The sequence below is a fragment of the Urocitellus parryii genome, chromosome 5 (genome assembly GCF_045843805.1).
Source record: "Urocitellus parryii isolate mUroPar1 chromosome 5, mUroPar1.hap1, whole genome shotgun sequence".
Classification (NCBI taxonomy): Eukaryota; Metazoa; Chordata; class Mammalia; order Rodentia; family Sciuridae; genus Urocitellus; species Urocitellus parryii.
This window is the reverse complement of record NC_135535.1, coordinates 130116666-130143828: the sequence shown is the minus strand read 5'-3', so window position 1 is coordinate 130143828 and position 27163 is coordinate 130116666. Positions and strand designations below refer to the sequence as shown.

Sequence of the window (27163 nt, the reverse complement as noted above, 5' to 3'; positions counted from 1 at the left end):
GACAGAACCACATTGGCAAACTTATTTCACTTTTTAAATAGTAGCCTTTTCCTTATCAGAAAATAACTTCCAGAGGCAAGTTTCTTTGGATGAAGAAAACCCATTCCATGCCAATAATCATTTCCGCAATGTTGCCTTGGGACAGTCCTCAGCCTGTTCCACTTGGGGTGACCTGGAACCTGGCCATTGTGTGTCATGCCTGACCTTGTGCAGTGGGCGGTGGGCAGTCTGCTGGGGTGCTTCCTGCTCCCAGCAGGGATCAGCATTTTTTTGGGGGGGGTGGTCACCAAGCAAGCCCACCCTTGAGAAGGAGAGAGTGGTGCAGGAGCCCAGCAGCTGTTAGGGGGACAGCATCCTGTGCCACCCTGATGCAGGGCCACAGAAGGGCAGGGATGACCAGGAAAAGAGGAAAGGAGTGGGAAAATCTGAAAAGGTGTGTGGAGGAGAGGGGACCTGGTCATGCCAGCAGTGACCCTCTCTCAGAGGTACCACAAGGGAGCATTTCACATGGGGTTCTTGGGATCTCTACTTCCTTTGGGGTTTTTGGGATCTAGAAGGGCTATAAGTGAAAGTGTGTGTGTGTGTGTGTGTGTGTGTGTGTGTGTGTGTGTGTGTGTGTTTGCCTGTTGGGAGAATGGATGTAAGCTCTTTTGTTTTTTTGGGAGGAGGGGTGAGAGTGGGGGTCCCTCTGATGCAATTCTCAAGAAATGCCTTCAGTGGCAAAGTCTTCCAGGTCGTCAGTGGAGATGATGCCCAGGCCTGGAGCTTCTGCGCCCTCCTCCTCTGTGCTCCGGGGCGGTCCCCGGGGGCGCTGGGCAGCAGCATGCTGAGTGGAGTCGCCCTGAGGCCCAGGGATCTGTTGTAGTCCAGCCTCGTGGGCGCTCTGGGGCCTGGCACGGGGGCCTTGCCTGAGGAAGGTGGGGGCAGACAGCTGGGAGGAGCAGCGCAGAGGCATCAGGGCGGTCACTGGCACGGGCCGGAAGCCAGGGTACAGCAGGTAGGGAGCAGCCAGGGCATCCTGCAGGGGCGGCTCAGGGGAGGTCCCCTCAGAGGATGGAACGGAGACCTTAACATACTTGCCAGTCTCTGGGTCGTAGAAGGTCTTGATTTTCACCTGGAGCGGCAAGTCAAAGAGGAAGTATTCTCCAGACTGGGGATCCTGAAGGACCTTCTGGGTGGCGGGGTAAGCGGGCAGGGGCGTGAGGGGCTGGGGCCCCCAAGGCCGCCTCCCCACAGGCTCAGAGACCCCGGACACTGAGTGGCGATGCACGGGAGGAGGCAAGGAGCGGACCACAGGGAACCTGGCGCGGGACCTCTCTCCAGGTGACAGCGGCCTTCGCTCTGTCCGCTGCTCTGTCCGCTGCGAGTCCTCCGCGCAGGGTTTTCCCTCCCAGAACTCGCTCTGCTTCTCCTGCACCAGGTCGGTCTTCCTCCTCTTGCTTGCTAGTTTCTTGGCCCGTCGCAGGGCCTTCTCCGTTTTGGGGGGGACTGCCGGTGGCTTGCCGGCGGCCCTCTCCAGATGAGCCGGTGGCTCTGGTTTCTCAAGAGGGGCTGCTGAGCTGGTGGCCACGTCCAGCAGTGCACCTCGAGGAGAGATGGTCCGGAGGTCTTCTGCCTCCGGCTCCAGTTGGGGGTCGGAGCTGTCCTCCCACACGACGCCGTGCGTCAGGTCCTCCCGCCGAGTCAGCCTGGCAGGACCCGGGCTCGCCCAGGGGCTGGCCCGGGGAGGCTCCTCCGGAGGACCCAGTTCCTCAGGAGCCTGGGAAACATCATCCCAAACACTGCTGGTGGCCGGGGAGCACGCGCTGCTCTCTCCCAGGGAGCTGGGATTGGGGGAGGTTGCCGTCTCACCAGGGACGGTTCTTCTCCCAGGGGGCCCTGCTCTGGGGGCAGACAAAAAGTGACTTTGGAAGCCTTGTCTCTGTTCCTGCTCTTCCCAACAAGTGCCAGGTGACTGCAGGGGGCGCTCGTCTTCTAAATCGTCCTCTGGTAGAGCAATCCTGGGGATATCGGGTGGAGCAACCAGCCTCCCTGAGGCTGTGGGCCTGCTCTTGCCATCGCTTGCCATGATTTCATGTGCGGCTTCTGGGGGTGGCCTCATCCTGACCCCCTCTCCCACGGGTGATGGAGATGGGAAATTCCCCTTCAGGGCCGGTTGGGAGTTATCTATCCTGGCTGCACTGAATACCTGCCCATCGTCTTCTAGGCCTTCACAGGCCATGTGCTTCAAGTGAGTGCCCTGCATATTAGTGGATGTCAGGGTGCTGGGCATTTCCTGGCTTTCATGGGCACAGAGACCAGCAGCATCTTCACTCCACTCTTGCCTGGGTAATTCTTCTTCTTTGTGGCTACTGCCAAGTGAGTCCTCTGAGGACACAGTCCGCAGAAGAGGCAGAATGATAGGTTTGATCACAGGGGTGGCCCTAAGGGTGTTGTCTTTGATCGTGAACAGTTTGTGCTTGTTTGTAGCAGAAGATGGAGACGGGGTGGGGTCTTTGGCATGTGAAAGGGCCATGTCCTTATTTCCCCCAATCCAAGAGCCTCTGAAATTTCCTTCTTCCATCGATGCCTTCCTGGGTCTCCCTCCACACAGACCTTCCTCTTCTCTCTGCAGTGCTTCCCCCTGGCTGTGCTCCTCCATGAACACGTGTCCGTTTCCTAAAGCACAGTGCTGTCGCTCATCTTTCCCCATCACCTTTTCCTTCTCTTCCTTCTCACTGTCACCTGCACTCACATCATTCTTCTTGTCTTCCCGCTGGCTCTCAGTAAACCACGACTTCTGTTGATCATCAAATGAGGCAAAGGATTGATCTGAAGAGCTGGTGCTGAATTTGGCCTTACTTTGGAGGCTTGGCATAAAATCCGACTGGGTGTCGCTGTAAAACACATCCTCCTCCTCGGGGGATAGGGGCCCTGGGGAGAATTTCTGGTTCAGGAGTGGGTTCTGAAGTCTTAGGTCTCTCTCTGGCTCTGTCTCTTGGGAGATGGATCTTGAGAGCCTGTTCTCCAGCTGATGGCTCTTGGTTTGCTCTGCAGCCTGTCCGGCCTCAAGCTCCCTATTGCAAAGTTTCAAGGAGAGGTGCTTCCTGGGGCGGCGTTCCCTGGAGTCTGGACTCCAGCCTGGCCTGGTGGGACACAGCTCTGCCTCTCCGTTGGCATCTTCCTTCCCATCGCTGCTCCTTTCTACAGCCTCCCCATTGACACAGAGGGCTTTGGTGATAGTTGGAGGTGAGCTGAGGGTGAGGTGATTGTCTGCAGAGGACTCACTGGGGTCTGTGGTAGGGTCCTTCTGAGTACCGCTATGTGATGCACCAGGGACATTGGCTGGTCTCTCCTTAGAAAGTTCACTAGGAGGGCTTTCTTCAAGTCCATTGGAGAGGATGATCCCATTGCTCACAGGTTCTTGCTTGCCATCAGTTTTAATTCTGGTTTTCTCATCGAAGCCTTTCAAAAGAGGTGAGGGACTGTATGTACTCTTAACACGCTTCCGCACATCCTTGAGGTTAAACAGCAGACTGGGTGCTTTGGATTTGTAGCTGTCTCTTGACTGACATTCACTGGGCTCCTTCTCCTGGTATCCGTTCAGCTGTCCTGTGGGGGATGGGCTTATCTCCCCTGACTGGGTGTCTGATGATTCCAGGACATGCTTGGTGGGTATAATGGGGGTCAGGAGCTTACTGATATTAAAAGGAGGACTGTACTGCTCATTAGGGTCCCCAGGCATTCCCAGAGCCTCATCTTCTGGGAATTGCCCCTGGAGCTTGTGCTTTGAATGCAGAGGTGGGCCTCTCCTGTTGGTCTGTTTCTTTTCCTCCAAAGTGTCTTGAAGACTTTCTTTACCTCCTTTGCCAGTTTTTGGTTTCCTCCATGGAGGCTGGGTTGACTTCAGCTGAGGGTCAGGCTGTGAGCTGGAAGCTTTTCCCTCTGCAGGGAATACTGGGGGTCCTGGATCTCTGCAGCCCCAGGGTCCAGATGTGGACAGAGCCCCTGCTGCTAATCTGCTTTCTTCCTGAGTGCAGCTGGCCCGAACAGGGCAGGGAGAGACTTTGTGCTCAAGGGTATAAGGTTCTCTTGACAAGGGCGTTTCCTCATAATGTTTGGGGACTTTGCTTTCTGGGATGGTTTCTGCGATGTCCTTTCTCTTGAGCAGCTTTGGTTGATGGGCGTTCCATGACTCAAAAGCACTGTTTTCACTGTGCAGAAAAGTCCCTTTGTGAGCCCACTCCTTGCCTCTTACGGGTTCAGCCTTGGCTGGCTTGTGGGGTGGAGAGGGGAATCTTGACTCAAATGAGCTGGCTGAGTTGTCAGGTTTGGGGAGGAAGCTGCCGGAGCCATGACAGGCCATTTCAGGATTCTTAGGCGACTCTTGTTCTCCGTGGTTCCTTCCAGGCTGGAGGCTGTTCTGATGGGCGTTGGAGACTTCAGCAGGAACCCTCCTGACAGTCAGAAAAGCAGAATCAAAGCAGAAGTTGACACCACTGTCTGGAAGAGGGGCAAACTTGGAAGGATTTTTGAGAGCTGGAGGCTTGCTGGTGGGAGGTCTGCTATCACAGTGTTGGCTCTCAGTCCTGTCGAAAGACTTGATTAGCGATGATACTTTGGAAACAGGCTTGTTGCTGCTCCTCAAGCCAGAAACTGGCATCTCCAGTCTCCTCTGGGATGGTGTTGGTGGGGGGCTGCTTTTGGGGTACTTCTCCTCCCCTTGAACATACTTGGGTAGCTGTTGGAAGGTGGCTGCCCAGCCTGCATGCTCTGTACCTTGTGACGGAAGCTGGCTCCAAATGCCACTTTTTCTGTGGGTGTGGCTCACTGTTCCCTGATGGAAAGTCCCAAACACCTGATGGGTGATATCTGGGGACAGATTGGAATCATGGAAGGATGCATCCTCTGAGATGCACAAGCTCCGGAACGCCCGGTCTGTGAGGTTGCTTACCTCCCTGTCTGCATCATCCAACACGCTACCGATGCTGGAGGAGTCGCTGAACCCGTCTGTGCACTTCTTGTTCCCCTGCATCGTCTGTTGGCTCTAGGAAGATTGTCTCTGCCAGCTGGTGGGTGCCTTTGGGTGATGATTCTGGCAAGGAGTAGGTGCAGACCACTTCCCACAAAATTAGAGCTTCTTGTTGACCAGTTACAATTACAAAGTGAGGATTATTTTTCTCTGCAGAAGAAAGAAGTGCATGGTATGAACAGGACATCCTGCTTAATAGCTTTGGACAAGAACTACATTCTGTGATGGTTAATTTTATATGTCAACATGGCTAGTCCATTGCACATAGTTTTTGTTAAAAACCAGTCTAGATGTTGCTAGGACAGTATTTTTTAGATGTGATTAACATTAAAGTCAATAGACTCTGGGTAAAGCATATTATCCTCCATAATGCAGGTGAGCCTCATCTTTGAAAGACTTAAGAGAGAAAAATGACTGAGAGATCCCAGGGAATGAATGCAAAAATGGACAAGTAGGATCAAATAAAACTTTTGTGTAGCAAAGAAAGCAGCAAAATGAAAAGGCAAGCTGTGGAATGGGAGGAAATATTTATGAGCTATACATCTGATAAAGGATTAATATCCAAAATACACAAAGAAATCTTTCAACTCAATAGTAAAAATAATATAAAAAAGAACAAATGATCTGATCAAGAAATTGATAAATGAACTGAATAGATATTTCTCAAAACAAACAAACAAGCAAACAAACTACAAGTGGCCAATAGGTATAGGAAAATGTGCTCAAGATCATTAATCATTGGGGATATGCGAATTAAAATCATGATGAGATATAACCTCATGGCACAGACTCCCATGCAGCTGGCATGGCTAGAGTATGTATGTGGTTCTGGCCACAGGGATGGAAACAGCCAGATATCTGGGGGAATGTCCCTTTCTTTCTGATTAAAGGAACAAGTCCTTTTGGTTCCCATTCTTCCTTCTTTGAATGTAGACAGGAAGCCTGAAACTGTGTATTTGCTATGATGCCCTAACAAAGTATCATATTCTGATGCTTAAAAAATAGAAATACAGGTTATGGCTTGGTGGTAGAATGCTCCCTTGCACGTGCATGGTCCTGAGTTTGATCCTCAGCACCACATATAAATAAATAAATAAAATAAAGTTATTGTGTCCAACTACAATTACAAAAATATTTAAAAAAAAATAGAAATACATTGTTTCTCAGTTTTGGAAAATGGAGGTCCAAAACTGAGGTGTCAGCAGGTTTGGTTCCTTCTGAGGGCCGACCTCCTTTGTTGGTGCTTAGATGCTGTCCTCTTCCTGTGTCTGTTAACATTATCTTCCCTCCATGCTTGTCTCTGTGTCCCAATTTCCCTTTTTTATGAGGACATCAGCCAAACTTGATTTGTACCTTAGTACCCTTCCCAATGTCCTCATCCTATCTAATTATATCAGTAATAGCTCTATTTCCATATGAAGTATTGGAGGTTGGAACTTCAACATATGAATTTTTTGGGGGGTGCCATTCAACCATAACATGAGGCATTCACTTTGCAACCCTGAAGGACAACCCATGACCACCAAAGTCCAACTTGCTGAGGATGGCAGTTGAGTAGCCCCAGGTCCCCAGTAGTACTGCAGAGTGACAAACACACTCTGAGGTTTGTGTTATCAGGGTTGAGAGGAAAATTAATGGTTGCTACCATAAATCAGGTTTTCTGCTCCTTGAGGTCCTGTTAATACAGTCAGGGAGTCTCCTGGTATCCTGAATGCTGGGACTTTGATCTTGGTAATGATAAATAATGGACTCAGTAATACTGGTGTTCCTACACTTCCACATTAAGATGGAAATAAGATAGTTGCAGATAAACCTAGCATCTTAGAGTTAAGTAAATGGTCCCTAGCTAATCAAATGCCCCTTACTATTATATTTACAGGAACTCTTTATATTTTTTGAACATTCAGCTTCTATCCCTCTCTGTGTAAAAACACTTGATATCTTTTGGGGCATTTCTTCTCCCTGCCACTATGTTTAGACTTGGGGTATGAAAGTCAAGGAGCTGCCAGGGCTCCCCATGTGGATGTGATACTCAGGGCAGGGCCCTGTGCTGTGCCGTTTCTTTGGGAGTCATGCAAGGATGGAAATGGGCTTGGGCATTCATTCTTCTCTGCAGGGGAGCTTTCAGTATGCACTGGAGCTGCCTGGTCCCTCACCTTGTCCCCCCTTTGCCTGTGGTCAAAGAACTCTAACTGACCTTGGATTTACATTGTCATTCCAAAGAGCGGTGAAGGATGTTCACTGATAGAGCATTCAGAAAATAACCACCTCACTTCTGCCTCAGCAATAAGAGAGATGCCTTCCCTCCCAGAGTCTTCAGGTAATTTTTCCAGTTCTGATTTGGAGTATCTGGAGTCATAGGAGACTCTCATGATGTTGGCCTCATTCTCTCACTACACATTGGTACCCTTCAGCACAGTGGCCAACTACAGAAAGTGTTTCTGGTGTCACAGAAAGTGTTTTCCTGGCTTTTGGGTTCGTTCCGTATTGCTTTGGTTTGGATCTGAAATATTCTCCAAAGGCCCATGTGTTAAGTCATAGTCCTTGGCTGGACACTATTGGGAGGTGGTAGAAACTTTAAGAGGGGGGTGCTAATGAGAGGTTAGGTCATTGGGGGTGTGCCCTTAAAGAGGATTTTGGGATCCTGGCCCCTCCTCTTCCTTTCTCCTTTCGCACAGGAGGATGAGATGATTATCCTCCTCTGCTATGTGCTCCCACCATAATGTGCTGCTTTGCCACAGAGCAAAAGCCATGGGGCCTGACCGACCACAGACTAAAACATCCCAAATGGTGAGCCAAGGTAAACTTTTCATCTTTTTAAGTTGATTGTCTTAGGTATTTCTTACAGTCACAGAACACACATACCTGCTACATTAGTGGGGGCTGTGGGTGTCTGCCTTGCTGCGTTTTAGGATCTGTAGTTTTAAAACTTCTTTTAAAGCTTATATTTGGTGTCATCACTGCCCATCTAGAAAGAGGAGGAAAAATAATTTTAGTGGAACCCAATTGACCAGAGGCCAATAACATGCTAGGTGGGAAAGCTATCTTTAAATGTCAGTAATATAGCTGGCAGTTGGCCTTCAATCTCTTCTTTGTTTGTTTTAAATCCATATTTGAACTCAACAAAATTCCAAACATAGGCTTTTTTTTTTTTTGCAAAAATCGTAACACAAATTTAATTTATTTCTTCTAATATTGATGAACTTGTTGATGGCTCAAGAAATTTTCAGAAATGGTTTTAAACCTCTGGGATTTCTAATATATTTGACCCAGTTGTGATTTTTTTTTTTTTTGCTAGTAAAATCTGAGCAAAGGCCCTTTTCCCACTGAATGAATAACTTAGATTTTTATGGGAAATAGGAAGTAGAGTGGCCAAACTCAAGTCCACTCAGCCAGCAGCAGCACGTTGTTCGATTTATTGTTGGCAGGAGGCTTGAGTATCTATTTTGACAGCTAAAAGAACCAAAAAGCTGCCCAGGAGAATTTTCAGAGTGCTCAGGATGAAGTGTAAACTAATTAAAATAAACTCACTATGCAAATGTTAAATGCAGACCCCTGGGGCTTTCACAAGACCTTCCCCAGACTGTAGCTCCTGGATATTAATCTAGCCTAAGATAGTTTATTAATAATATTAATAATCATAATAACTCAAATTTGGGGAGTATGTTTCTTTAGAGAATTACAGAGGTGCTATGTTTCTGCCACCATACGGTGAGGCCCCATCCTGACTCCCCAGACTGACTTGGATGGGCTCCTTCCTGTCCCCACATCATACTGGGGCTACCTTTCCCATAGCTCATGCTGTATTGTCGTGGGTCATATATCAGAACCCATATGCTTTAGAAATCAATGATTGCTTCTTTTTCTCCTCAACTAGAAAGTTTCTTGAATCCTGGACGAGGGTCTTACATGTCTTTGTAGGCTGAGCATATCAACACAGAAGCTCCATATTTGTGGCAATGCTCTGAATTGGCTATCTTAATTCTGATTAGTGTTTCCTGGATGGAAAATGGAGGCACAGGAAACAAAGGAGCAAGATAATGGAAATTTTAGTGAAAAAGACCATGACCTTGGATCTTAAGGCCATTTGTAAAATTCAGATTGACACGTTTGCACACTGAGATATCACTGAAGAAGAAGGATAATTGGACAATTTTTGTCACATTTGGGCACATTTCCACAGGAGTGGAATGACGTGGTAGTTGTAGTGTGGACATTCAGCGTACCTATTGCTTTGTGCTTGGGCTCTCCCTGTCCTGCTCACTATTTTGAGCTATTTGAAGGAAGCCAACCTGAGTTGGTGAAATGGTGGCTTACAGAGCCCTTTGCAGGTAGGAGGGTGAATCTTCAGATGATGTGACTGAGGTTAAGCTGTATAGGGCTGAATCATGTTAGAAACAAGGTCTTGAAATCTGATCCAATGAACACGCAGAAACAAAAGTAAATACTTAATCACAAGCGTGATAAATTCCTTACGTGTGTCTATGGCTTTCAAAAGCAGTTTTCTTCTCAACTCCTGTCCCACTCTTAACTTCATTATTTCCTTAACCCTCCTTGCTCCGCTTGGTACCACTCATCATCAGCCCCTCTGCTTGGCCCAGATGAGTCTTCCAATGACTCATGTTTGCTGAATGACTTCTCCATTGCAGTCAAGACTATTGGGCACTGTCTTCTTGTGAGGGACCTTGACTTTTTACTTCTCCTTCCCTGTCCGGCTGGTCGGCCTCTTGTCTTCCTCTCCTTGATGGTTGGGTTTCCTTGGCTCCCAGCACTCGGGCTTCTCTTCTTGCTCTGCAGTGTGGACATGGGTGATCTCATCCACAGCTGGTCTTAGCAGACACATCCACACACTGATTTTGCACCCAGGCCATTTGCCATCCACATCTCCAACTGCCCAGTGGACAGCTCTCTGCCGGTGTCTTCTAGGCCTTCATACTCCCATCAGCCTGTTCTCTCGCTGGAGATCTCACAAATCTGAGAATCTCCTACGACTTCTCCCTTTCTCTCCTCCCTGAGCCTCTCCCTCCCCAAACCATTTCCAAGTTCTGCAAGTTTCATCTTTAAGGGTCTCTTGGCCCCAATATGCTGGTCTCCATCTCCATGGTCACCATGTGGCCCAAGCAGCTGTTGTGTCTTCCTTGGACTTCTGCAGGAGCCCATATTCATCCACCCAGATGTAGCTTCTAGAAATCAAATCTGCTCTTACCAAGCTCTTGCTTAGAACTCTCCATGCCTTCCCAGTTTTCAAGAGTGAAAATTAATCTTCCTAAGAAGGAATCTCCCTTTCCTCCCCATCTTGAACTCTTCTCCCCTTCATGGTTGCCTTCCAGCTACCCTGGCCTTTTCCCAGCTTCTTCTACATGTTATATGACTTCCTGTCTTGGGACCTTTGCACATGTTGTTCTCTCTGCCTGGTTTACCTCCTTCTTTTCCGTTACCTAGTTAACTCCTACATATACTTCAAAGCCTAGGCTACCTTCAACTCCTCAGGCTATTTCAAGTGCTCCCATCAGTACTTTTAAAATAGGTTATAGCCATCTCCTTTGCAGCACTTAACAAAATTGCAGCTACTTAACTTATTGGTTTGTTATTTGACACTTATCTGTCCTGTTAGCCTGGGTGCTCATCTGTCTAGCTCATGTGCACAGCATGAGATATCTCTTAAATACATGAGAAAATCTCTGCCCCATGATATGATTCATGCTATTGATTGACTTAGCAGGATTTATTTTATTGAGTCAAATATAATCTAGTAATTGTAGCGTGATCACAAATTCCAAATTAGTGATTTTGAATCCAAATGAATTTTAATTACTTTTTTTGCTTCCAAGTCCTAAAACACATAAAATTTATCTGTGGTCAAAGATGGAAGTGGGTGAACCCGATTATTCTTATAGAGTGTTCACAGGCTGGCTGGGTAGAAGACCTCCATTCACACCACTAAGTTAGGACTGAGTTTCAATATTGATCAACATTTATATCAGGGAGAAGTAGCAATTTCATGACTTTGCCATTTCCCTGTTTTTCATGTTCCAATTGGGAAGTGGTTTTGAGATGCTCTGAGGGCCAGTGTCTAGTAACTACTATTAAATACACCCCATTTTGTCCCTCATCCCAGATGTAGAACACTATAAAAACTTCAATGTAGTATGTCATTCATGGTATGATGTACTAATTTTAATTGTTAATATTATTAGTTAGCATATAAGCTCTAGATTATTACTTGTAACCTATTGCAAGGCAACTGTATCACTTTCATTGAAATCTTTGTAGAATTGGCAACTTGGAGTTTCATGGGTTAATGGGGTTGTTTACAGCGCCATTGCACAGGCTCATCAAATGATACATGATGTGAATGATGGGCATCAACAGATGAGATGTTTGCCTCTGCCCTGTGAAACCCAACCCTGCCGAACTCAACAGCATTCTCTTCTACAGACTTCCAGTCCCCCATGCTGTGACACGGGACATAGAGCAAGCTGGCATCAGGACGAGCAGGCTTTACAAAACCTCACAGGACACAAGGGGAAACAGGATCCCTGGGAGAAATGGGTGGACTGGTGACACTCGTGGTGAATATGCGCTCGGGGGGGGGTGGGGGGCACTGAGGACAGAGTCTTGAGGTGGGAGAGCCACACTTGATGAACATGTTTTGTCTTCTCCTTGTGAATCAGAGTATGTCAAAGAAGCCAAATCTGAGCCCACCTCCCCACAAACCAGCCTTTTCTCAAGATGAGCACCCTTTGCCTAGTTATCACTTGTCCAAAATGTTTTCTCATGTGATGCTCTTTTGGAACGCCATACTGCACGGCGCTGGTGTACTGTCATGGACCAGTGTGGGTGGTTTTTTTGCAGATATGGTATTTCCCCTCTCTCCCAATCCCTCACAAATGCATATGCATGACCTCAAGAGCTTCTTGGAGGGGACCTCCATGCTCTCTACTTCCAGTTGTGACGCACTGGATGTGTCTGGACTGGCTCCTCTGAGTGGTAGTCCTTCTGCCTGGAATGTCCCTGGCTCTGCTACTGACCACTTCCTCCTATTCCTTAGAGTCCTTTTTTAAATTACTTTTTAATTCTACTTTTTTCCTGCTATGACTCCATCACTCCAACTAGATTTTGAGACCGTTGGAGGGGGCTCTGGCCTCGTCCATCTTTGACTGACATGGTGTCTGCTGTGTGGTCGTCCTTTGTTAAAGTGTCCAGCTGCTGTTGCTGAGAGCACTTCTCTCTGGCCACAAGGATATGATGACAGAGGTTTGCTGGAGTGTGTGGCATACAGATGGAGGAAGGGCTGAGAGCTCAGCCACTCCTCGTTCTCCACGTCTCCCTTGGGGCTCTCGGCCGCCTATCATCTCAGGCCAGTGAATGTCACACAGGCCAATTTCTGCTGGTCCCTCCCAGACCCTCAGGCATTCCAGGCTGTGAGCGCAGGAAGTGGCCATGGGAGACGACTCCTGCATGCCAGCCCCTCTGTGCCAGGCCCCATTCCATATACATCCCATAGAGCTACTGCTTTGAGCCCTCCAACTGAGGAGTGAGGGTCCCATAGACCAAGCCCTGATGGGTGACCCTGGAGGGTCCAGATCAGGCACCATCCCTGATGTGACTGTGCATTATCATTGTGAGATGAGACAATGGAGCCTCAGAGAGGTGACAAAAATATTTTCTGTCTTTGGTGAGTGTTAGAGCAGGGCTTGGGACCCAGGGCCTCGGACCCAGGGCTTTGTGGTCCTGGGGTCCTCACCAGATTGAGAAAGTTAAAAAGTCGAGACACTCAGTGAAGTGTGAATTTCAGATAAATGATACATTCTTAAAAAGTGTATCAAGTTTACTAAAAACTGGAGACCTCATGCAACATGTGGGATAAAAAATTAGTCATCTGAAATTCAAATTCCCCTGGACTTCCTGTTTATTTTTGTTTTAAAACCGATAACCCAAGGGCCTCATCAACTCTTAGCACCCAAAGTGGATCACCATCAGTAGAAGCCAGTAAGATGTGTCAATTCTGAGATGACACAGTGACAGTGATGGCTCATGACCCATGTTGACATTCACTATCCTGTTTGATTCTCACAAGCTCTTTTAGGAGGGTGGAGTGTGCCTGGTCATCGTTTTCTAGTGGAGAAATGAAGCCCAGAGAGGTACCAAATATCGCTCTGTGTCACACAGCATGTAAAGAAAAAGAATTAGGGCTGAAACTCAGCTTGGGTTTGCCACTTGACTACCCTGCACTTTCTCCAGGAGGAAACCTTGAACTTCTGGCCCCTGGGCTCAGGATTCAGAGGGTGTTTCCTGGGAGACACCCTCCACCAGCTTTCCGCTTCTGGGCTGGAGTGCATGAGGAATTGGAGGGCCTGGTGGACAAAAGGAGGGTGTTGATTTCATTGTCATATCCCCTCCCAAGGGTCTTCTCTGCTCCGCTTTTGGTGGCAACTCCTGGAGTGGAAGTACTGATTGACAAGTGGTCCTAGGAGGGCTCTGATGCTCTGTGGCCTCAGGGCTGCACCCTGCAGAGCTGGGAGGGCTGACTCTCTGGCCCAGGCCATGCTTCTGAGCTGCCATTTCCTGCTGCTTTTCGTCCTTCTCTGCCTTTCCACAGGAAGCCATTGGGGTTTGCTTGGCTGCTGGCTTTGACCACTTGCCTATAGTGTGGTTTTTGAGCCCAAGATCTCTGGGTAGATCTAATTACATTAATTGAATGGTGTTTTCACTTCTCAGTAAAGGGGAAGCAGGAAGACAGTGGAAATGACAGAGGTTGGCTTTATCACACCCAGAAGGCCCTAACAAATTGGAATTGATTCCTTTGATTTCTTTTCCTGTTCTTTCTGGGTGGTTTTTTTTTGTTTTTTTTTGTTTTTTTTGGCAGGGACTTGGGCATGCCTTAAGAAGGGGTTCAGTGTAGTGAATTGGGGTGGTTCCTCTGTGCAGCCTGAAGCCTCATTCTAACTATGAACGCACACACAGCCTCCATTATCCCACACCACGCCAGCCCCTTCCTCTGGACTTGGTGGCCAGTCCTGGGCCAAGCTCTTGACCTCTGTGTTCAAGGGCCAACAGCCCTCCTGTTTCAAAGGGAATGTCCTTGTCCTCATTCTGTATTTTAGGAGGTGAGTATCTTAGTTGGCTTGAGCTGAAATACCATAGACGGGGTGGCTTAAACAATGAGCATTTCTTTCTCAAAGTTCTGGAGGCTGCAGAGTTCAAGATGAAGACGCTAACAGATCTGCTGTCTGCTGATCTCGCTCTTCCTGCTGTGAGGACATCATAAGGACTCACCCCACTAACCTAATCACCCCCCGACAGGGTCTGCCTCCTAATACCATTCTGTTGGAAATTAGAATCTCAATATATGAATTTGGGGGACACAAAAGGTCCACAGCAATGAGTGTCAAAATGGCAAAATTGGCTTCCTTAGTTGGGGGCCTTCAGGAGAAGGGAGCAGACACAGGTAGATGTCAATGGAGCAGTAGGCTTTGGGTCCACAGGCCCTCCTTGGTTCACCAGTAAAACTTGGTAAAATAAGCCTCCTTCCCCATCTTACAGAGAGGGGCACTGAGGACATTTAGCAGTCTGTCCTTTCCTTTGCACAGGATAAGTGAGTGACAGAGGCCTCCAGTGCCAGAGCCGGGTCATGCCTCACCGTGACCTTGGGGTCCTGCTCTCTGGCCCCATGATGATTCTGCTTTGGCTATTCACCTGATACGGTGATTTCACTGTCCTTAAAACCCCTCTTGATTTTGGAAATCAAAAATATCTAGTTTGGGCTGGGGTTGTGGCTCAGTGGTAGAGTGCTCGCCTAGCATGTATGAGGCACTGGATTCAATCCTCAGCACCACATAGATATAAAATAAAGACATTGTGCCAACCTAAAACTAAAACATGAATTTTTAAAAAAATTTCTAGTTCATTAAGACTCTCCTGGAAGAAAATGTGGGCCCTCACAAACTGAACTTGAAGATCTTTCATGTATTTATTTATTCAATAACTACTCACTGAGCACCTACTATGTGCCCCCCCCCCACACCTTGTTCTGGTGCTGGAGATTAGCCATGTGCAGGATGTGCCCTTTCCTTGTGGGACTGGATGAATCCTCGTGTTGATTTGTTAAAGCACATTGGCCTCTGATTGCAAATTGTCTTCTATTGCCATGTAAAATGCAGCTTTGGTTTGCAGCTGTATCATTGCATATCTGGCTTAGCCATTTTGCTTCACTGATCTGGTATTTGGCCCCCAAGGGGAGGTACATCAGCCTGCAACCTGGCCTGGCTGTCCTGGCTGTCCTGACTCGACTAACCTTTGAGGCAGGAGCTGGAGTGCAAAAGCTAAGGGCTTTCAAACCGAACATGAGGCTCCTTTGCCAGGCTGGCTTTGTCCAGTCCCAGGAATATAAGGTGGTTGGTCTTGGGGACCCCAATGTTAGCACACCCTGATAAGAGTCTGAGTCTTCCACAAACAATGTTGCATGTGCAGGGCTCTTTAAACTCTGCAGCTGTTTGGAGTCCAGGTCACTCCAGGGATCTTAGATGAAGAAAGCGGCTCATGGCACTGCCTGTGACAGTATGGCACCGTGGCTGCCCATCTTCTGCTACCATTGGGAAGAGCTTTCGTGTGGAGCTCAGTCTCCCTGGGGGCTGATTCTGCCTGGGTCGTCAGTCTGTATGTCTGAAAGGATCATCTGCCCATTAGTTCCTGAATGTTGCTAAGACCTGGGCAGAGTCTGAAGTTAGAAGCCAGGGAGTCGGGCACAGGGAAGGCCAGGCCTGGTCTAACGTGGGTGCAAGGATGCCTGGTTCCTGGCCTCACAGACCCAGGGAAAGACCTAGTCTCCAGAGAAATGAGAAGTCACAGGAGAAAAGAAAAATCATCTGGCTCAGGTCTTCTAACACCCACCCATTTGTAGCTTCTGTGCCTGGCCCCTGACAAGCTTCACAATCAGAGAGAATTGGAGCAATGTTTCATCCAGATCTCTGGAGCAAAGGTGTTGGTCTGTAGCTCTGACCAATTTTCTGAAGCCAACCTGACACCCTGAGGTAGAGATGAAGTGTGGGTGGTGGCTCTTTTGAGGTGCAGTGGGCTCTGGGGCACACCTGAATGGTAGCAGGCTCTGGCTATGCTTGCTTTTAATTGGGGTATCATCTCACCCACAGAGGCTAACCTGTGAGCTAGGAGGCCACCCTCATTCTCGTTTCTGCTCACTTCTGGAGGCAGGGTGGTGTTCGCCATCACTCCTCGCAGTGCTTATGGCCTGGGGGCTGGTCATGGCCAAGGCAGGGTGTCTGGGTGCTCCCTCCCACTTCCAGCGTTACCATGGTGCCTCCTTAGGTATCTCTGCAGTTTCTGTCCATGGTCATTGGCTCCTTGGCTTTAGCCCTGTGGTGGGGCAGAACATTATGGTGGAAGGGCCTGGCAGGAGAAAGCTGCTGTGCTCACGGGAGTTGGGAGGAACAGGAAGGGGCCAACGACACGCTACATCCTTCCAGGGCAAGGCTTCTAGGACCCACTTCCTCCAAGGAAGGAGACCCTGCCTCCTCCCGCATCTCCCAATAATGCTGCCCAATTATGAACCTGTCAATGGATTAATTCACTGACGAGGCCAGAGCCCTCCCATCACATCTCTGAGTCCCACTTCTGAACATGCGTCCACACAGGAACCTTTGGGTTCATCTCCCATCCAAACCCAAACATGCCCTGTAGCCCCTGTTCTTACCCTCAGGTCTCCTTGGAGCTTGTTTTAAGATGTCTGACCACAGAAATCCTTCTATTCTCTGCGTCCCACTCAACACCCCTGGGACTCCATAGCACAGGGTGTAAGACCTTGAACCCTGTGGTGCCCTTATTGACTAGGACACAGGAATCTCTGGTTCAAAGCTTCACAATCAGAGAGAATTTGGACAAGCCACTCAATTTAAGCTTCAGCCTTGCTTTGGACACCTTGGGTCTAGTGGAATGGCCAACCAGGCAGCTTGATACTCCCTGAAAGCCCTCTAGTAGGTAAGGACGATTGTACCTGATGGACTCCATCTTGAAGAGCCCTGTCTAGGGAGGAGCCCACCTGAGGGCTTCTTGGAAGAAGAGGCATTTGGATTGGTGGGAGCAGGGCTGTCCATCATCAATCATCCTCTCTCTAGCTTCTGGGAAGGGAGTCAGTGTGGGGAGGGGACCCTTGGCAGGTAGCTCTGTAGTGTGTCGGGTGTGGCAGAGAGACAAGGTTGTAGGCAGGGTCCCCTGGAATCATGGGAGGTCAGGAATGCTGCAGAGTTCTCTACACTGTCCATGGACTGGATTCCCCCAGTGAGAAACGGCTCCCAGAGCTGGGTGACAGGAGGGAAACAGAGGTGGAAGATCTGTCATTGAGCATCAGTAACTTAGGCGTATCCTCCTGCTTATTGACCTCCTGATCCCCATCTCACACTCCGTTATCCATGATCTCACTCAATAGTATAACAGTGGGAAGTTAGGCGGGGCTGGTGCCAAAGGAATTTTAGGTGGAAAAATTGAGGATCAGAGAGGTTGAAGAACTCTCTCAGGATCACACAGGCAAAGAACAGCAGAGTCAGGATTCAGGCCCAGGTCTCTGGGCTGCCCAGCTGTGCCCCTCTGATTGCAGGGAAGGTCGAGAGAGGCAGTGGGTGCTTGCTCTGTTCACACAGGGCAGGGAGTGGGTGGCAGCTTCTCTCCTGGCGCCTCCTCTTCTATCTCCCACAGTTATTCTTTTCACCAGGAGCCTTTGCTAGAGAAGGTGTCTTTGGACCTGGCTCTCCCATGGATGGGAGAGCTGCTCTGGCCCCTAGAAGCTGTGCATATCTGGGATGAGGAGAAGGGGACCCTACCCAGAGCACCTCTGGGGATTTCTAACCCTTCCACACAGGGTCAGAGCTTCTCACCTCCCTGCTGGAGGCTGGGAAGGAGATGGCAGAGGACTTGTGGGTAGATGGTGACTGTCTTTTCTTCAACCTGTGTGATCGTGACAGTAGGGTGGGTTTGGATGGGGTAAAAGAAGAGGTGGATGGGGCTCAGAGCTGTTACTGACATGGCCATGAGAGGTGAATGACATCTGCCTTCTTTGTGGATTTTTTCATAGCAGGTACAAACTTTCAGACATGGCTACCCAGGCCTGCCTACCTAAGATTTTAAACTGAAAGGTAAGTAGCTTAAAACAGTAGTCCCCCCTGATGCGAACAAGCTCCTTGGAGAGTTTTCTCTTGAGCTGGAGAATGACAGAAACTTGTCCCCTTTCCTTTCTTAAGGCCGGGGTCAGGTCAGGGCCTGAATGTCCCAGAGTGTCCCGGGGGCTTGTTAAACTTCTGGGCCTTGCTAGGGCCTCCCGGTGGGGCCAGAGCATTCACATTTCCAGTAAGTCCCAGGGGCCAAGTTGCTGCAAGGCCTGAGGTCACACCTGAAGAAAGCTTCTGTAGCACTGGAACTTGAACTGGTCATAGCTGCTTGGGCCACTTGGTGCAGTGGTTGTGGTCCACTGTGGCTTGTGCCCTGTCTGCTCTTGGTAGAGGGTGCCTGACTCAGGGTAGAGCATGTATACATGAGGTGCAGAGATGAGTTAGAAATGCCTCCCTCTCTGAGGGACTGTGCTCTAGAAGGGTAGAGCAGGTTGCTGGATCCACAGGGCAGAAGGACAGAGGACTCATGGGACAGCTTGTTCCTAGGAGCTAGGGGAGAGCGTTAGCTCCCAGTCTGTGCACAAGCATCCAGGGGGGGGGGCAGCCTGGGCACAGGGCAGAGGGTGGTGGTGGAAAGAGTGTGAGGCTTAGAATCAGAGCAGCTTCCTACCTCTCAGCCCTGGGCAGCCTCTCACAGGGACTCTCCCAGCCTCTGCTCATTCATCCACAGTAATTGGTACTTATTGCCCTGGGTAGTTGTGAAGGACACAGGTAAAAAGTGACAAGAACCCAGAGAGACTTTCGCAGAGTGAGGACTTGATATATGGAAACTTCCCCGATTAGAGACTGCTGGGGTCTGTCGTGGTCCCCTGCCAAATTCATATGTTGAACCCTGATCTCTCCAGCATGAAAGTGTCACGAGATAGAGCCTTTTACAGGGGTGAGTAGGTCATATGGGTGGAGTCCCCATGATCGAGATCAGTTCCTTTATGAAAGGGCCCCAGAGAGCTCTCTTGCCTTCTTCCCACCTAGGGAAGACATAGCAAGAAAGCACCATCTAAGAGGAACAAGCCAGTATGAGATATTGGGGCTGTTGGCCACTTGATCTTGGATTTCCCAGTCTCTAGAACTGTGAGAAATAAAGCTGCCAGTTGATGGTATTTTTGTTACTGCAGCCTGAATCGACTAGGGTTTTTGAAGCAGACAGTGCAGGGAGAATCACATATCTACTTTGGCAGTAATAACACTTGCCAACAGGATTGTCACGTGTGTCAAAGGAGCTCATGTGTATGAAGCACATAGTAACTGCTCACCAAATGCCAGTTCTCATCATTTGTCACCCCAGATGGGGACAGTATAACCTAGTGGGAAGGACCTGGATTGAAGCCAGACCCTGTTGGGCTTGGATCTTGGCTGAACTAGCTGTGTATGCCTCAGTTTCCTCATCTGCAAAGTGGGACTAAAAATAGCACCTGCTTCATGGGGTTGTCATGAGGGTGAGGTGTCTGGGTCCTTGTGTCTGTGGAGTAGACAAGCTCCTAGCAACTCTTGAATAGACATCATTGTTGTTATCATCATATGACACAGTTAATCCAGGGCCAAGGGGGTCATGAGAGTCACAGGGATAGCTGTGCCTTTCCCCACATGAAAGGAAGAGAGAAACCAGGAAAAGTCCCTGGACTGGGACCGACTAGAGCCCTAGAGGGCTTCCTGCCTTGGAGGCTCCTCCTGGGTTTGCCCTCTGGGGTCTGGTTCCTCTGCCTTGGTGAGCCATTCATCCCCCTCACTGCCTAGAACACACTTTTCCTCCTTGATGGCTCTGCGACCCCCATGTGTGCATCTAGAATGATGCTCCCCTTGAAATGCATGTCTGAATTTCTTAGGGAGTCGCCTAACCAACATCAGGAAAGCTTGTATGCACCGTTAAAATGCAGACGACTGCACTTGCTCTTCAGGTTTAAGATTCAACTTCTGTAAATGTGACCCTGAAGTTTTAACCCTTTTCTTGTCCTCGGGAGTGGATGGTGGGGGTAGAGTAGGGTATCCCGGCTGATGGCTGTGTACTCTGAAGCATTGCTACATAGGTGGGAACATCATGATCACTTAGGACTAGGTCATCCATCCCGTGTACTGAAGGTGCAAAGATCCATGACCTTCTTTAGTACCAGAGGGAAGGAAATTATGGATAGTTGTGTGCAAATGTCCAGTGGTCACCATGGACATATGGGGTCAGTCCTTCCTGGTTCCAGCTGCTCACCAGCTGAGCAATAGCATGAATCAGCTAAATTCTGAAGCATCAGAATTTTTCCTGGTTGACCTCTAGAAGGTGGAGATCCAAGTTGGAGCTTAAGCAGGAGAAAAAAAAAATTGCCAAAGGACAATTGGGGGCAGAAAGCAGTTCTTGAACTTCTCTCATGTGGCTGGTGCTTTTCATGCATTTGTTCATTTAATGCTCATAGGTGCCTCTGAGATGGGGGCTGGTATTGTTTGCAATTTGCAGAGGAGAAAGCTGAGGCTCGGGAATCTTGCTGAGAAGAGGCAGAGCTGGCCTGTGACTCAGATCTATTTGTCCTGTGAACCTGTATGGCCAGCACAGGCATTGGAGACACTGTATGGAATCTTGCTCTGCCCTGGGCAGCTTCTGAAGTACAAGAGATAGGTTGAGGCTCCTTTGACACATGTGTGTTTTCCTAGGCACACATGGCTTTTCCTAAGAAGATTCTGACTCTTGGATGAATGGCATGGCTTCCTTTCCAGCATGCCCATTGGGTGCTGATGTGAGCCCTAGTCTAGGAAGGCAGTTGGGAAAGACACAGGCTCTGGACTCAGATCTCCAATTCTAATCTCAGCCTCTCACTAGCTGTGCTTCTTTGAGCAGGTTACTTAATCTCTCTGAGCCAGTGCCTGCCCCTGTGAAGAGTATCACAAAGCCTATCAAGCTGAATAACCTCAAGAATAAAACTAGACATGCTAAGTGCCTGTGTAGGTGCAAAGGAGGAATGCAGTCAGTGATTGCTATGATGGACGTGGTGGGGGCGGGGAACTGAGGGCAAGACATGGCTCTGCTATGGTGGGTTTAACTCCGCTCTGAACTCTGTTCCCTTGACTTCTGCAGTCTTCAGGCTTGACCTGCCTCTCAGAGGGCCAGACAGGGTCACATAAGGGGATAAACTGGTGGGGCTGCCTGTGGTCCAGGGGCCCAGGACAGAGCCAAGGGGCAGCACCAGTGTGACCTGGTCCTTGCAGAGAGGGCTTAGCCTTCAGACATGGTAAGGAGTGAGAAAGAGGGACGTGGGCCTCTGACACCCCTCGAGAGGCGTTTCAAGCAAATCTAAGCATCTTCCTACCTACTGCCTTCCTCCAGCTTCAGGTGAAGACTTGGAGATGGGAGATGGCCGAGGCGAAATCCTTTCCTCAGCCTTGCCTTGCTGTCCCTAGCAGCTGAGCCTAATGGAGAAGGGGTGTTGCAGGGAAAGAAGAGAATGAGGCTCAAAGAAGCCCTGGACCCCCACTGAGGAAATTCTATGGTTTTTGGAGTTGGGAGCCCTGCTGGAGCTTGGGTGCCTGAGCTGAGCTTGAGTCCTGTCTGGGCTGGACCCTGGAGGGTTGGCCAAGCAGAGAATGGAAAGCTTCTTCCCACTCTCATGAGCCATGTTCCCAGAGAATGTCCCTCTCCCCTCCACCCGACTTCAGGAGCTGTGCCTTACTCTGCACCGGTCACACATCCAGCCGTGTTCCACAACAGCATGCCTCACGCTGGGCGGCCACACCTCAGCACCAGCTTATGCTCCACGTGCTCCACTTTAGGTCTTGATCTAGGATCCTTGTTGGACCCCTTGGCCTCCTGCCTCTGGCCACTCCCATCAGCTCATGTCACAGAACCCCTGGGAACCAAGCAGAAACTAAGAGGCTTTGGGGGGTTTTCTAACTAACTAAATGAAACTTAAGGTCGAGCTCTAGAGCTGTGGATTGGTTGGTTTGGTGAAATTGGCTTTAAATCCTCAACTGCAAATCCAAACAAGACCCAGCAGCCTCCATGGACCCTGTTGGTGAATGTGAGCACTGTGTGCCTCTAACCAGGTACCCTTCCCTCAGAGCCCTCTGCGTCTCTCCATTAACCCTAGACAGACAGACAGAGCAAAACCCCAAGAGCCAACAAAGAAGGCAGCCCAGCCTCGGTGCCTTGGGCAGGTCCTCCTTACGGACAGTGGCAGACTGGAGGAACAGGTTATTTCAAAACATGGGGCTTTCCCTCTTCGGGAAAGGCCTCCGGGGTCTCTTTAGGGTCAGAAGCAAAGGGACAGGGAACACCAAGACACTGCCTGGAAGAGGCAGGAGAACGGATGCACTCTTCCTCCAAGGATGGAAGGCGCGCTCTCCCTGCCTCCCCCGCCTAGCTCTGGCTCCCTGGGTTTCCAGGGGGCGGGAGCCCTTTGCTTCCAGGAAGCCACAGCGTTCTACCAGCCCCACTTCTTCCCCAGCAGGCTCGCTCTCATTCCAACGAGCTTCTGGTTACCAAGAGCAGGCACAATTGTTTCCAACCCAAGGACCCAGGGGCAGACGCTGGTTGGACTTGGGTCACCCGGAGGTGGCTATTTATAAACTACCCGATAAGCACAATCTGCCCTGCTCAGCCTGGGCCACACAGACACGTTGTGCGTCTGGTGACTGCACAGCTTACCCTCCCAGGGCCACTAGAGTAGACTGAATATTTCCTGTAACTACCAGACCTGAAATACTGGCCCCAGGGGTAGGAGGTCGGAGAGCCAGGCAGCCACTGGTCCTGAAGGGTCCTCTTCACAGGCTTTACTGGCTGCAAAAACTTATTGCTTTATTTGGGGGCTGGAGGTGTGAGTGTATAAATTGACTTATCTCAAGAAGCTTTTTTTTTTTATATAACAGCATTCTGCAAACTTTGTTTGTAAAAGTCCATGTAGAAAATGATATCGCTTTTGCAGACCATATGGTCTCTGCAGGTATGGTGTAAAAGCAGCCAGACAATATGTAAATGAAGGAGCATGGCTGTGTGCCAATAAAACTTTATTTACAAAACCAGGCACCGAGCCCAGAGGGCATACAGAGTTCACCAACCACTGTTGTAAAGCATTCTCAAATGCTGGAAATCTGGACTTCATTGCACAGGCACATTTGTTTAATCTACTCCCTGGGATTCCAATAATTTTGTATTTTAAAGTCCTAAATAATAATTTTTCTTAAGGCTATCTGGCTTTTCACACATATCCTGAACTGTTCTTCTCACACACAAATTCTCCAACAAAGAAAACAGAAAATGGGATGATATTACGTTGGGCCCCGGTGTGTGAAGACAGGCTTTGGGTTGGGCATACATGTGCTTTCCGGGTCCACAGGCCAGAATATTCCAAAAACCACTGTCATTCTTTGTTATAGCAGGTATGATCCTGCCTGGCCTAGCACCAGGGGAGACAAGGGAGCCACCACCTCCATCTCCAACTGCCATACAACACAAGGACTGGGACCCATCCACAGGCATGTGCTTCCTTAGCCATGAAGGGGCAGAGTGCCCGACAGCCGGCACGGGAGGGCAGAATCATGCATTTATATACACCACGTCTTCTGTACGATCCAGCATGCCGGGAACCCCTGCGCTCAGCATGCCCTTGCCTCCCACACTGCCCTGCACATCCAGCACACCACCGGCCCTCCCAGAGCAAATGCTCCTCCTGCCACGAGCTGGGACTCCCTGCCTACCCGTGGAGCCGGGCAAGCGTGGACTGTACCTTCCCTTCTCCGCGTGTCTCAGCTGCTTGCTCTTCAGGCCTCCCTAGGAACGGAGAGCCGTCGGGCTCTGCCCAGCAGCCTGAACTTCTTCTTCCCTCTTTAGCTGGGCTGCCCAGAGATGGGATGACAGTGGACTGAAGACCCAATCTTCCTAGGGCTCACAAACCTGCCCACCTGAGGAAAATCAGTGACCAGAAGTTGGCCAGACACTGGAAGTCTGAGAAGCTTACCTAAATAGAGACCAAATGGTGTTCTTGGTGGGGAAGAGGCGAACGGTCCACACTGCAACACCCGCGTGGTGTCAAGTAACAGTCAGATTAAACAAACAGCCTCAGCGGCTATTTTTACATCCAGATCAGCCACGGGTAATAGATAACTTGGGGAGTGAGAAATTGCTTGCCGATGAGCTGGACCCTCCCCACTATTCCAACTTCAATCCACAATGTTTTCTAAAGCTATTCCAGCACTGAGATTCAAATAAAAATGTCTCAAGGTGGGAAAGAAAGCATTTGTCTAGGGAAACATTAAAAACATGATAGTGTGTGCCTTGGAGCCAGCGCCCGGAGGCCTGCTGATGTCCCAGGGCAGAAATAGCCCGTTTCATCATCGGCTCTGGACGACCACAGCCTGCATTCCTCGAGTAAGGAGCCGTACTCTGCCGTGCTTTTGGAGCAAAATAATCTGCCCAGCTGCAGGCTGGAGGAAGGCCAGGCTGGGTTTCAGGGTGAGGGTTGCAGAACGATATGAAATAATCGGGGAAGAGGCAAGGTAAGTGTCCACTTGGGGAGCTTGGCCACCGCAAGCCCAGTTGTTTGTAAGGCCTGAGTGTCAGAGGACAAATCCCTTCTGCCAAGCAAGGGCTCCCCTCTCCATCTCTAGGACCATTGGCTCAAGGCTCCATCTAGCTAACCTAAGCCCAGCTAACCCTACAACCCTGAGACGGACTGCTGCCTGCCTTCTCCATGGATGCTTTCTGTCTTGGCCTGGGGCCACTTGTCCCCCAAATTGCCTACAAACCCCAAACTTCTATCTGCCAAGCTTTTGCTTGCTTGTGCTGTGCCGTCTCCCAGGTTACCCTCCTTCCCCTCCCCAAACTGCCCTGTAAGGATCCACTCACTGTCAGGATTTAATGCAAGAAATTCTTCTTCTTCTTTTATTTCTTTTTTCCAAAAATTCTTTTTCATGCTCCCCTTCCCTGTGGCCTGAGAAAGCAGAGGCGACCAGCCCCTACCAGGTGTCCCACTCCATGTGGTGTTCAGAGCCCCTGGAAGTCTGCATCGCACTGTATCTTTGGATCTATTTGTGGACTGCCCCTCCTGCTCCTCTGGGCTCCTCAAGGGCAGCAACCTCTGTCCCAGCCCCAACTGGGATCTGCCACCACCTCCAGTCTTGAACCTGCTGGTGGCCAGGGTCACAGAGACCCAGGTCTATATATTTTTATTTGCATTAAGTCAGAAAGAAGAGCTCCTCATTGTCTTGCAGACCGAGGTGTCAGGCCCCCCCACCCCCCAGGAAGATACAGACCTTCTCCTCCTGCGAGGCTTGTCTATTGCCTTTCTGCACCTGCTCCCTGCTCAGCACTCAGAGATGACTCAGAGAGGCCCAGAGTGAACCCCTTAATGTTACCCACGGCACCCACCTCCCCTGCTTGTCAAAACCAACATTAGCCAACTTGAGACATGAACCAATATTAAAAAATAGTACATAGGATTTGGAATCTGGGCTCCGTTATTTCCTAGCATTTTGGCACCAGTCAAATCACTTCAGCTCTTGAGGGTCAGTTTACCCTAGTCGAGGGGGTGCCTAGGCTCTGTGGGATTGAGATTCACAGTTGCTCATGAACATAAATATGCTCATGTTTAACAAAGCTTCCCAAACGTTAGCCACTTATTAATTTTCTTTCACCACTTTTGCTGCAGTCTCAATCACCTGTAAGATCATTTGCTTACTATTGTCCTTTAAAGAACATTTAAGTCAATTTTTTTTTGAACAGAGCTTTATGGTAAACAATAAAACCTGAAAAACAACAGTGCCTAATTTTTTCCCCTATTACAACATGGAAACAGTTTTATAGCCAGTTCCTATGTCATCTGTGTCTGACTCAAATCATTTTGTCCCAGATGTAGGAAATCTTGCATTACTGAATCCCATTCCACGCAGGAGGTCACACAGGCTGTTAGGAACAGGAGCTGCCACACTCAGCTGAGGCCCCTGCTCTTCCTAACTGGCTTTCCTCCCCGCCTCAGTTTTCCTTCTTCCCCAGCTTACTTTTAATTCCTCACAGGTGGAGAGCATGACCTCATGTCTGGTTTAGGATCCTAGTAACGGTGAGCAGTGCAGCTGGAGCTGGTGGTGTTTGTCTCACGCTGTTGACGGAGAAAAGAAAATCTTGAGGGTGACCAGGGGAAGGGACATTCAGGGGGCTGGGCAGTGGCAGGCAGCTTTGTCAATAACGTCAGCAGGAGGGGTCGGGGTGGAACAAGAAAGCACAGTTGTCCCAGCAAGACCCTCCGAGCTTGGCTCAAGGCTCCATCTAGCTAACCTCAGCCCAGCTGACCACTGCAGAATCCAATTTCCCCTGGAAAATGCCTCCGCCTTCCCCGAGCCATGGGTCCCACAGTTACAGTGGGCACATGGGCATGGACCACCCCTAGCCAAGAGTGCAGCTGGGCTCTACACCAGGGACTCAGGGTCTGCAGAGTGGGGAGCTGGCATCGTTCCTGGGGCCTGGCCCAGGCAAAGTGACCACTCTCTTCCAGTCCAGGAGCCGTGAGCTGCGTGGAAAGAATGTGAATGAAGACACCATTCTAAATGTAGAATCATGGACACTATGTGAGCCAGCATGCTCCCTCATGGCCCAGAAAAACAAGGCCCGCTTGTACATTCGGCAAGAGCATAAATAAAGCTGTCCTCAGGCAGTGTGCTACAGTGTCCCATGCTTGCAGTGTCTTCAGTGGCCACAGCTTTCAGCAGGGCCTCTGGAACACTGTGGGAGTGGTATCTCTGCCTAATGGTGCTGGTGAAATGGCCTAGTTATCACCTCGATGTGCATAATGATCAATAACTTAATTTTACAGCAAATTTAATCTGCTTTGCATCTGTATTAATTAGATATGTTCAAGTGTTGGTAATGAGGGCCATGCAGAATGGTTTCTGCAGTTAATTTCTGTTTCTGGTTATTGGAAGCTCCCATTCCTCCAAATAACCTGAGATAACTCTCCTGATTCTTCTACCCGTGGGACCTGTTTGTCTGTGACTTCTTGTCAGGTGACAT

At 49.4% G+C, this 27163-nt stretch overlaps 1 protein-coding gene across 16 annotated transcripts; it reads right to left on the bottom strand.

Moving 5' to 3' along the window:
* On the bottom strand, nt 1-26593 carry C5H10orf71 (chromosome 5 C10orf71 homolog). 16 transcript variants are annotated; one of them, XM_026410825.2, is made up of 4 exons: nt 26158-26593; nt 23889-24063; nt 7877-7979; nt 1-5161 (listed from the first exon to the last, which is right to left on the bottom strand). In XM_026410825.2, the coding sequence occupies exon 4, from the start codon at nt 5012-5014 to the stop codon at nt 701-703; it is 4314 nt and encodes a 1437-aa protein (XP_026266610.2). In that variant the 5' UTR covers nt 5015-5161; nt 7877-7979; nt 23889-24063; nt 26158-26593; the 3' UTR covers nt 1-700. The 16 variants fall into 16 exon arrangements, with proteins under 16 accessions (XP_026266610.2, XP_026266611.2, XP_026266609.2 ...); XM_026410826.2 differs by lacking the exon at nt 26158-26593 and adding an exon at nt 25414-25431; XM_026410824.2 differs by lacking the exon at nt 26158-26593 and adding an exon at nt 25007-25193.
* Nucleotides 26594-27163: the final 570 nt, after the last annotated feature.

What these genes read in the sequence shown, in the direction of transcription:
- C5H10orf71 (XM_026410825.2), bottom strand. Translation starts at nt 5,014, where the DNA reads ATGCAGGGGAACAAGAAGTGCACAGACGGGTTCAGCGACTCCTCCAGC.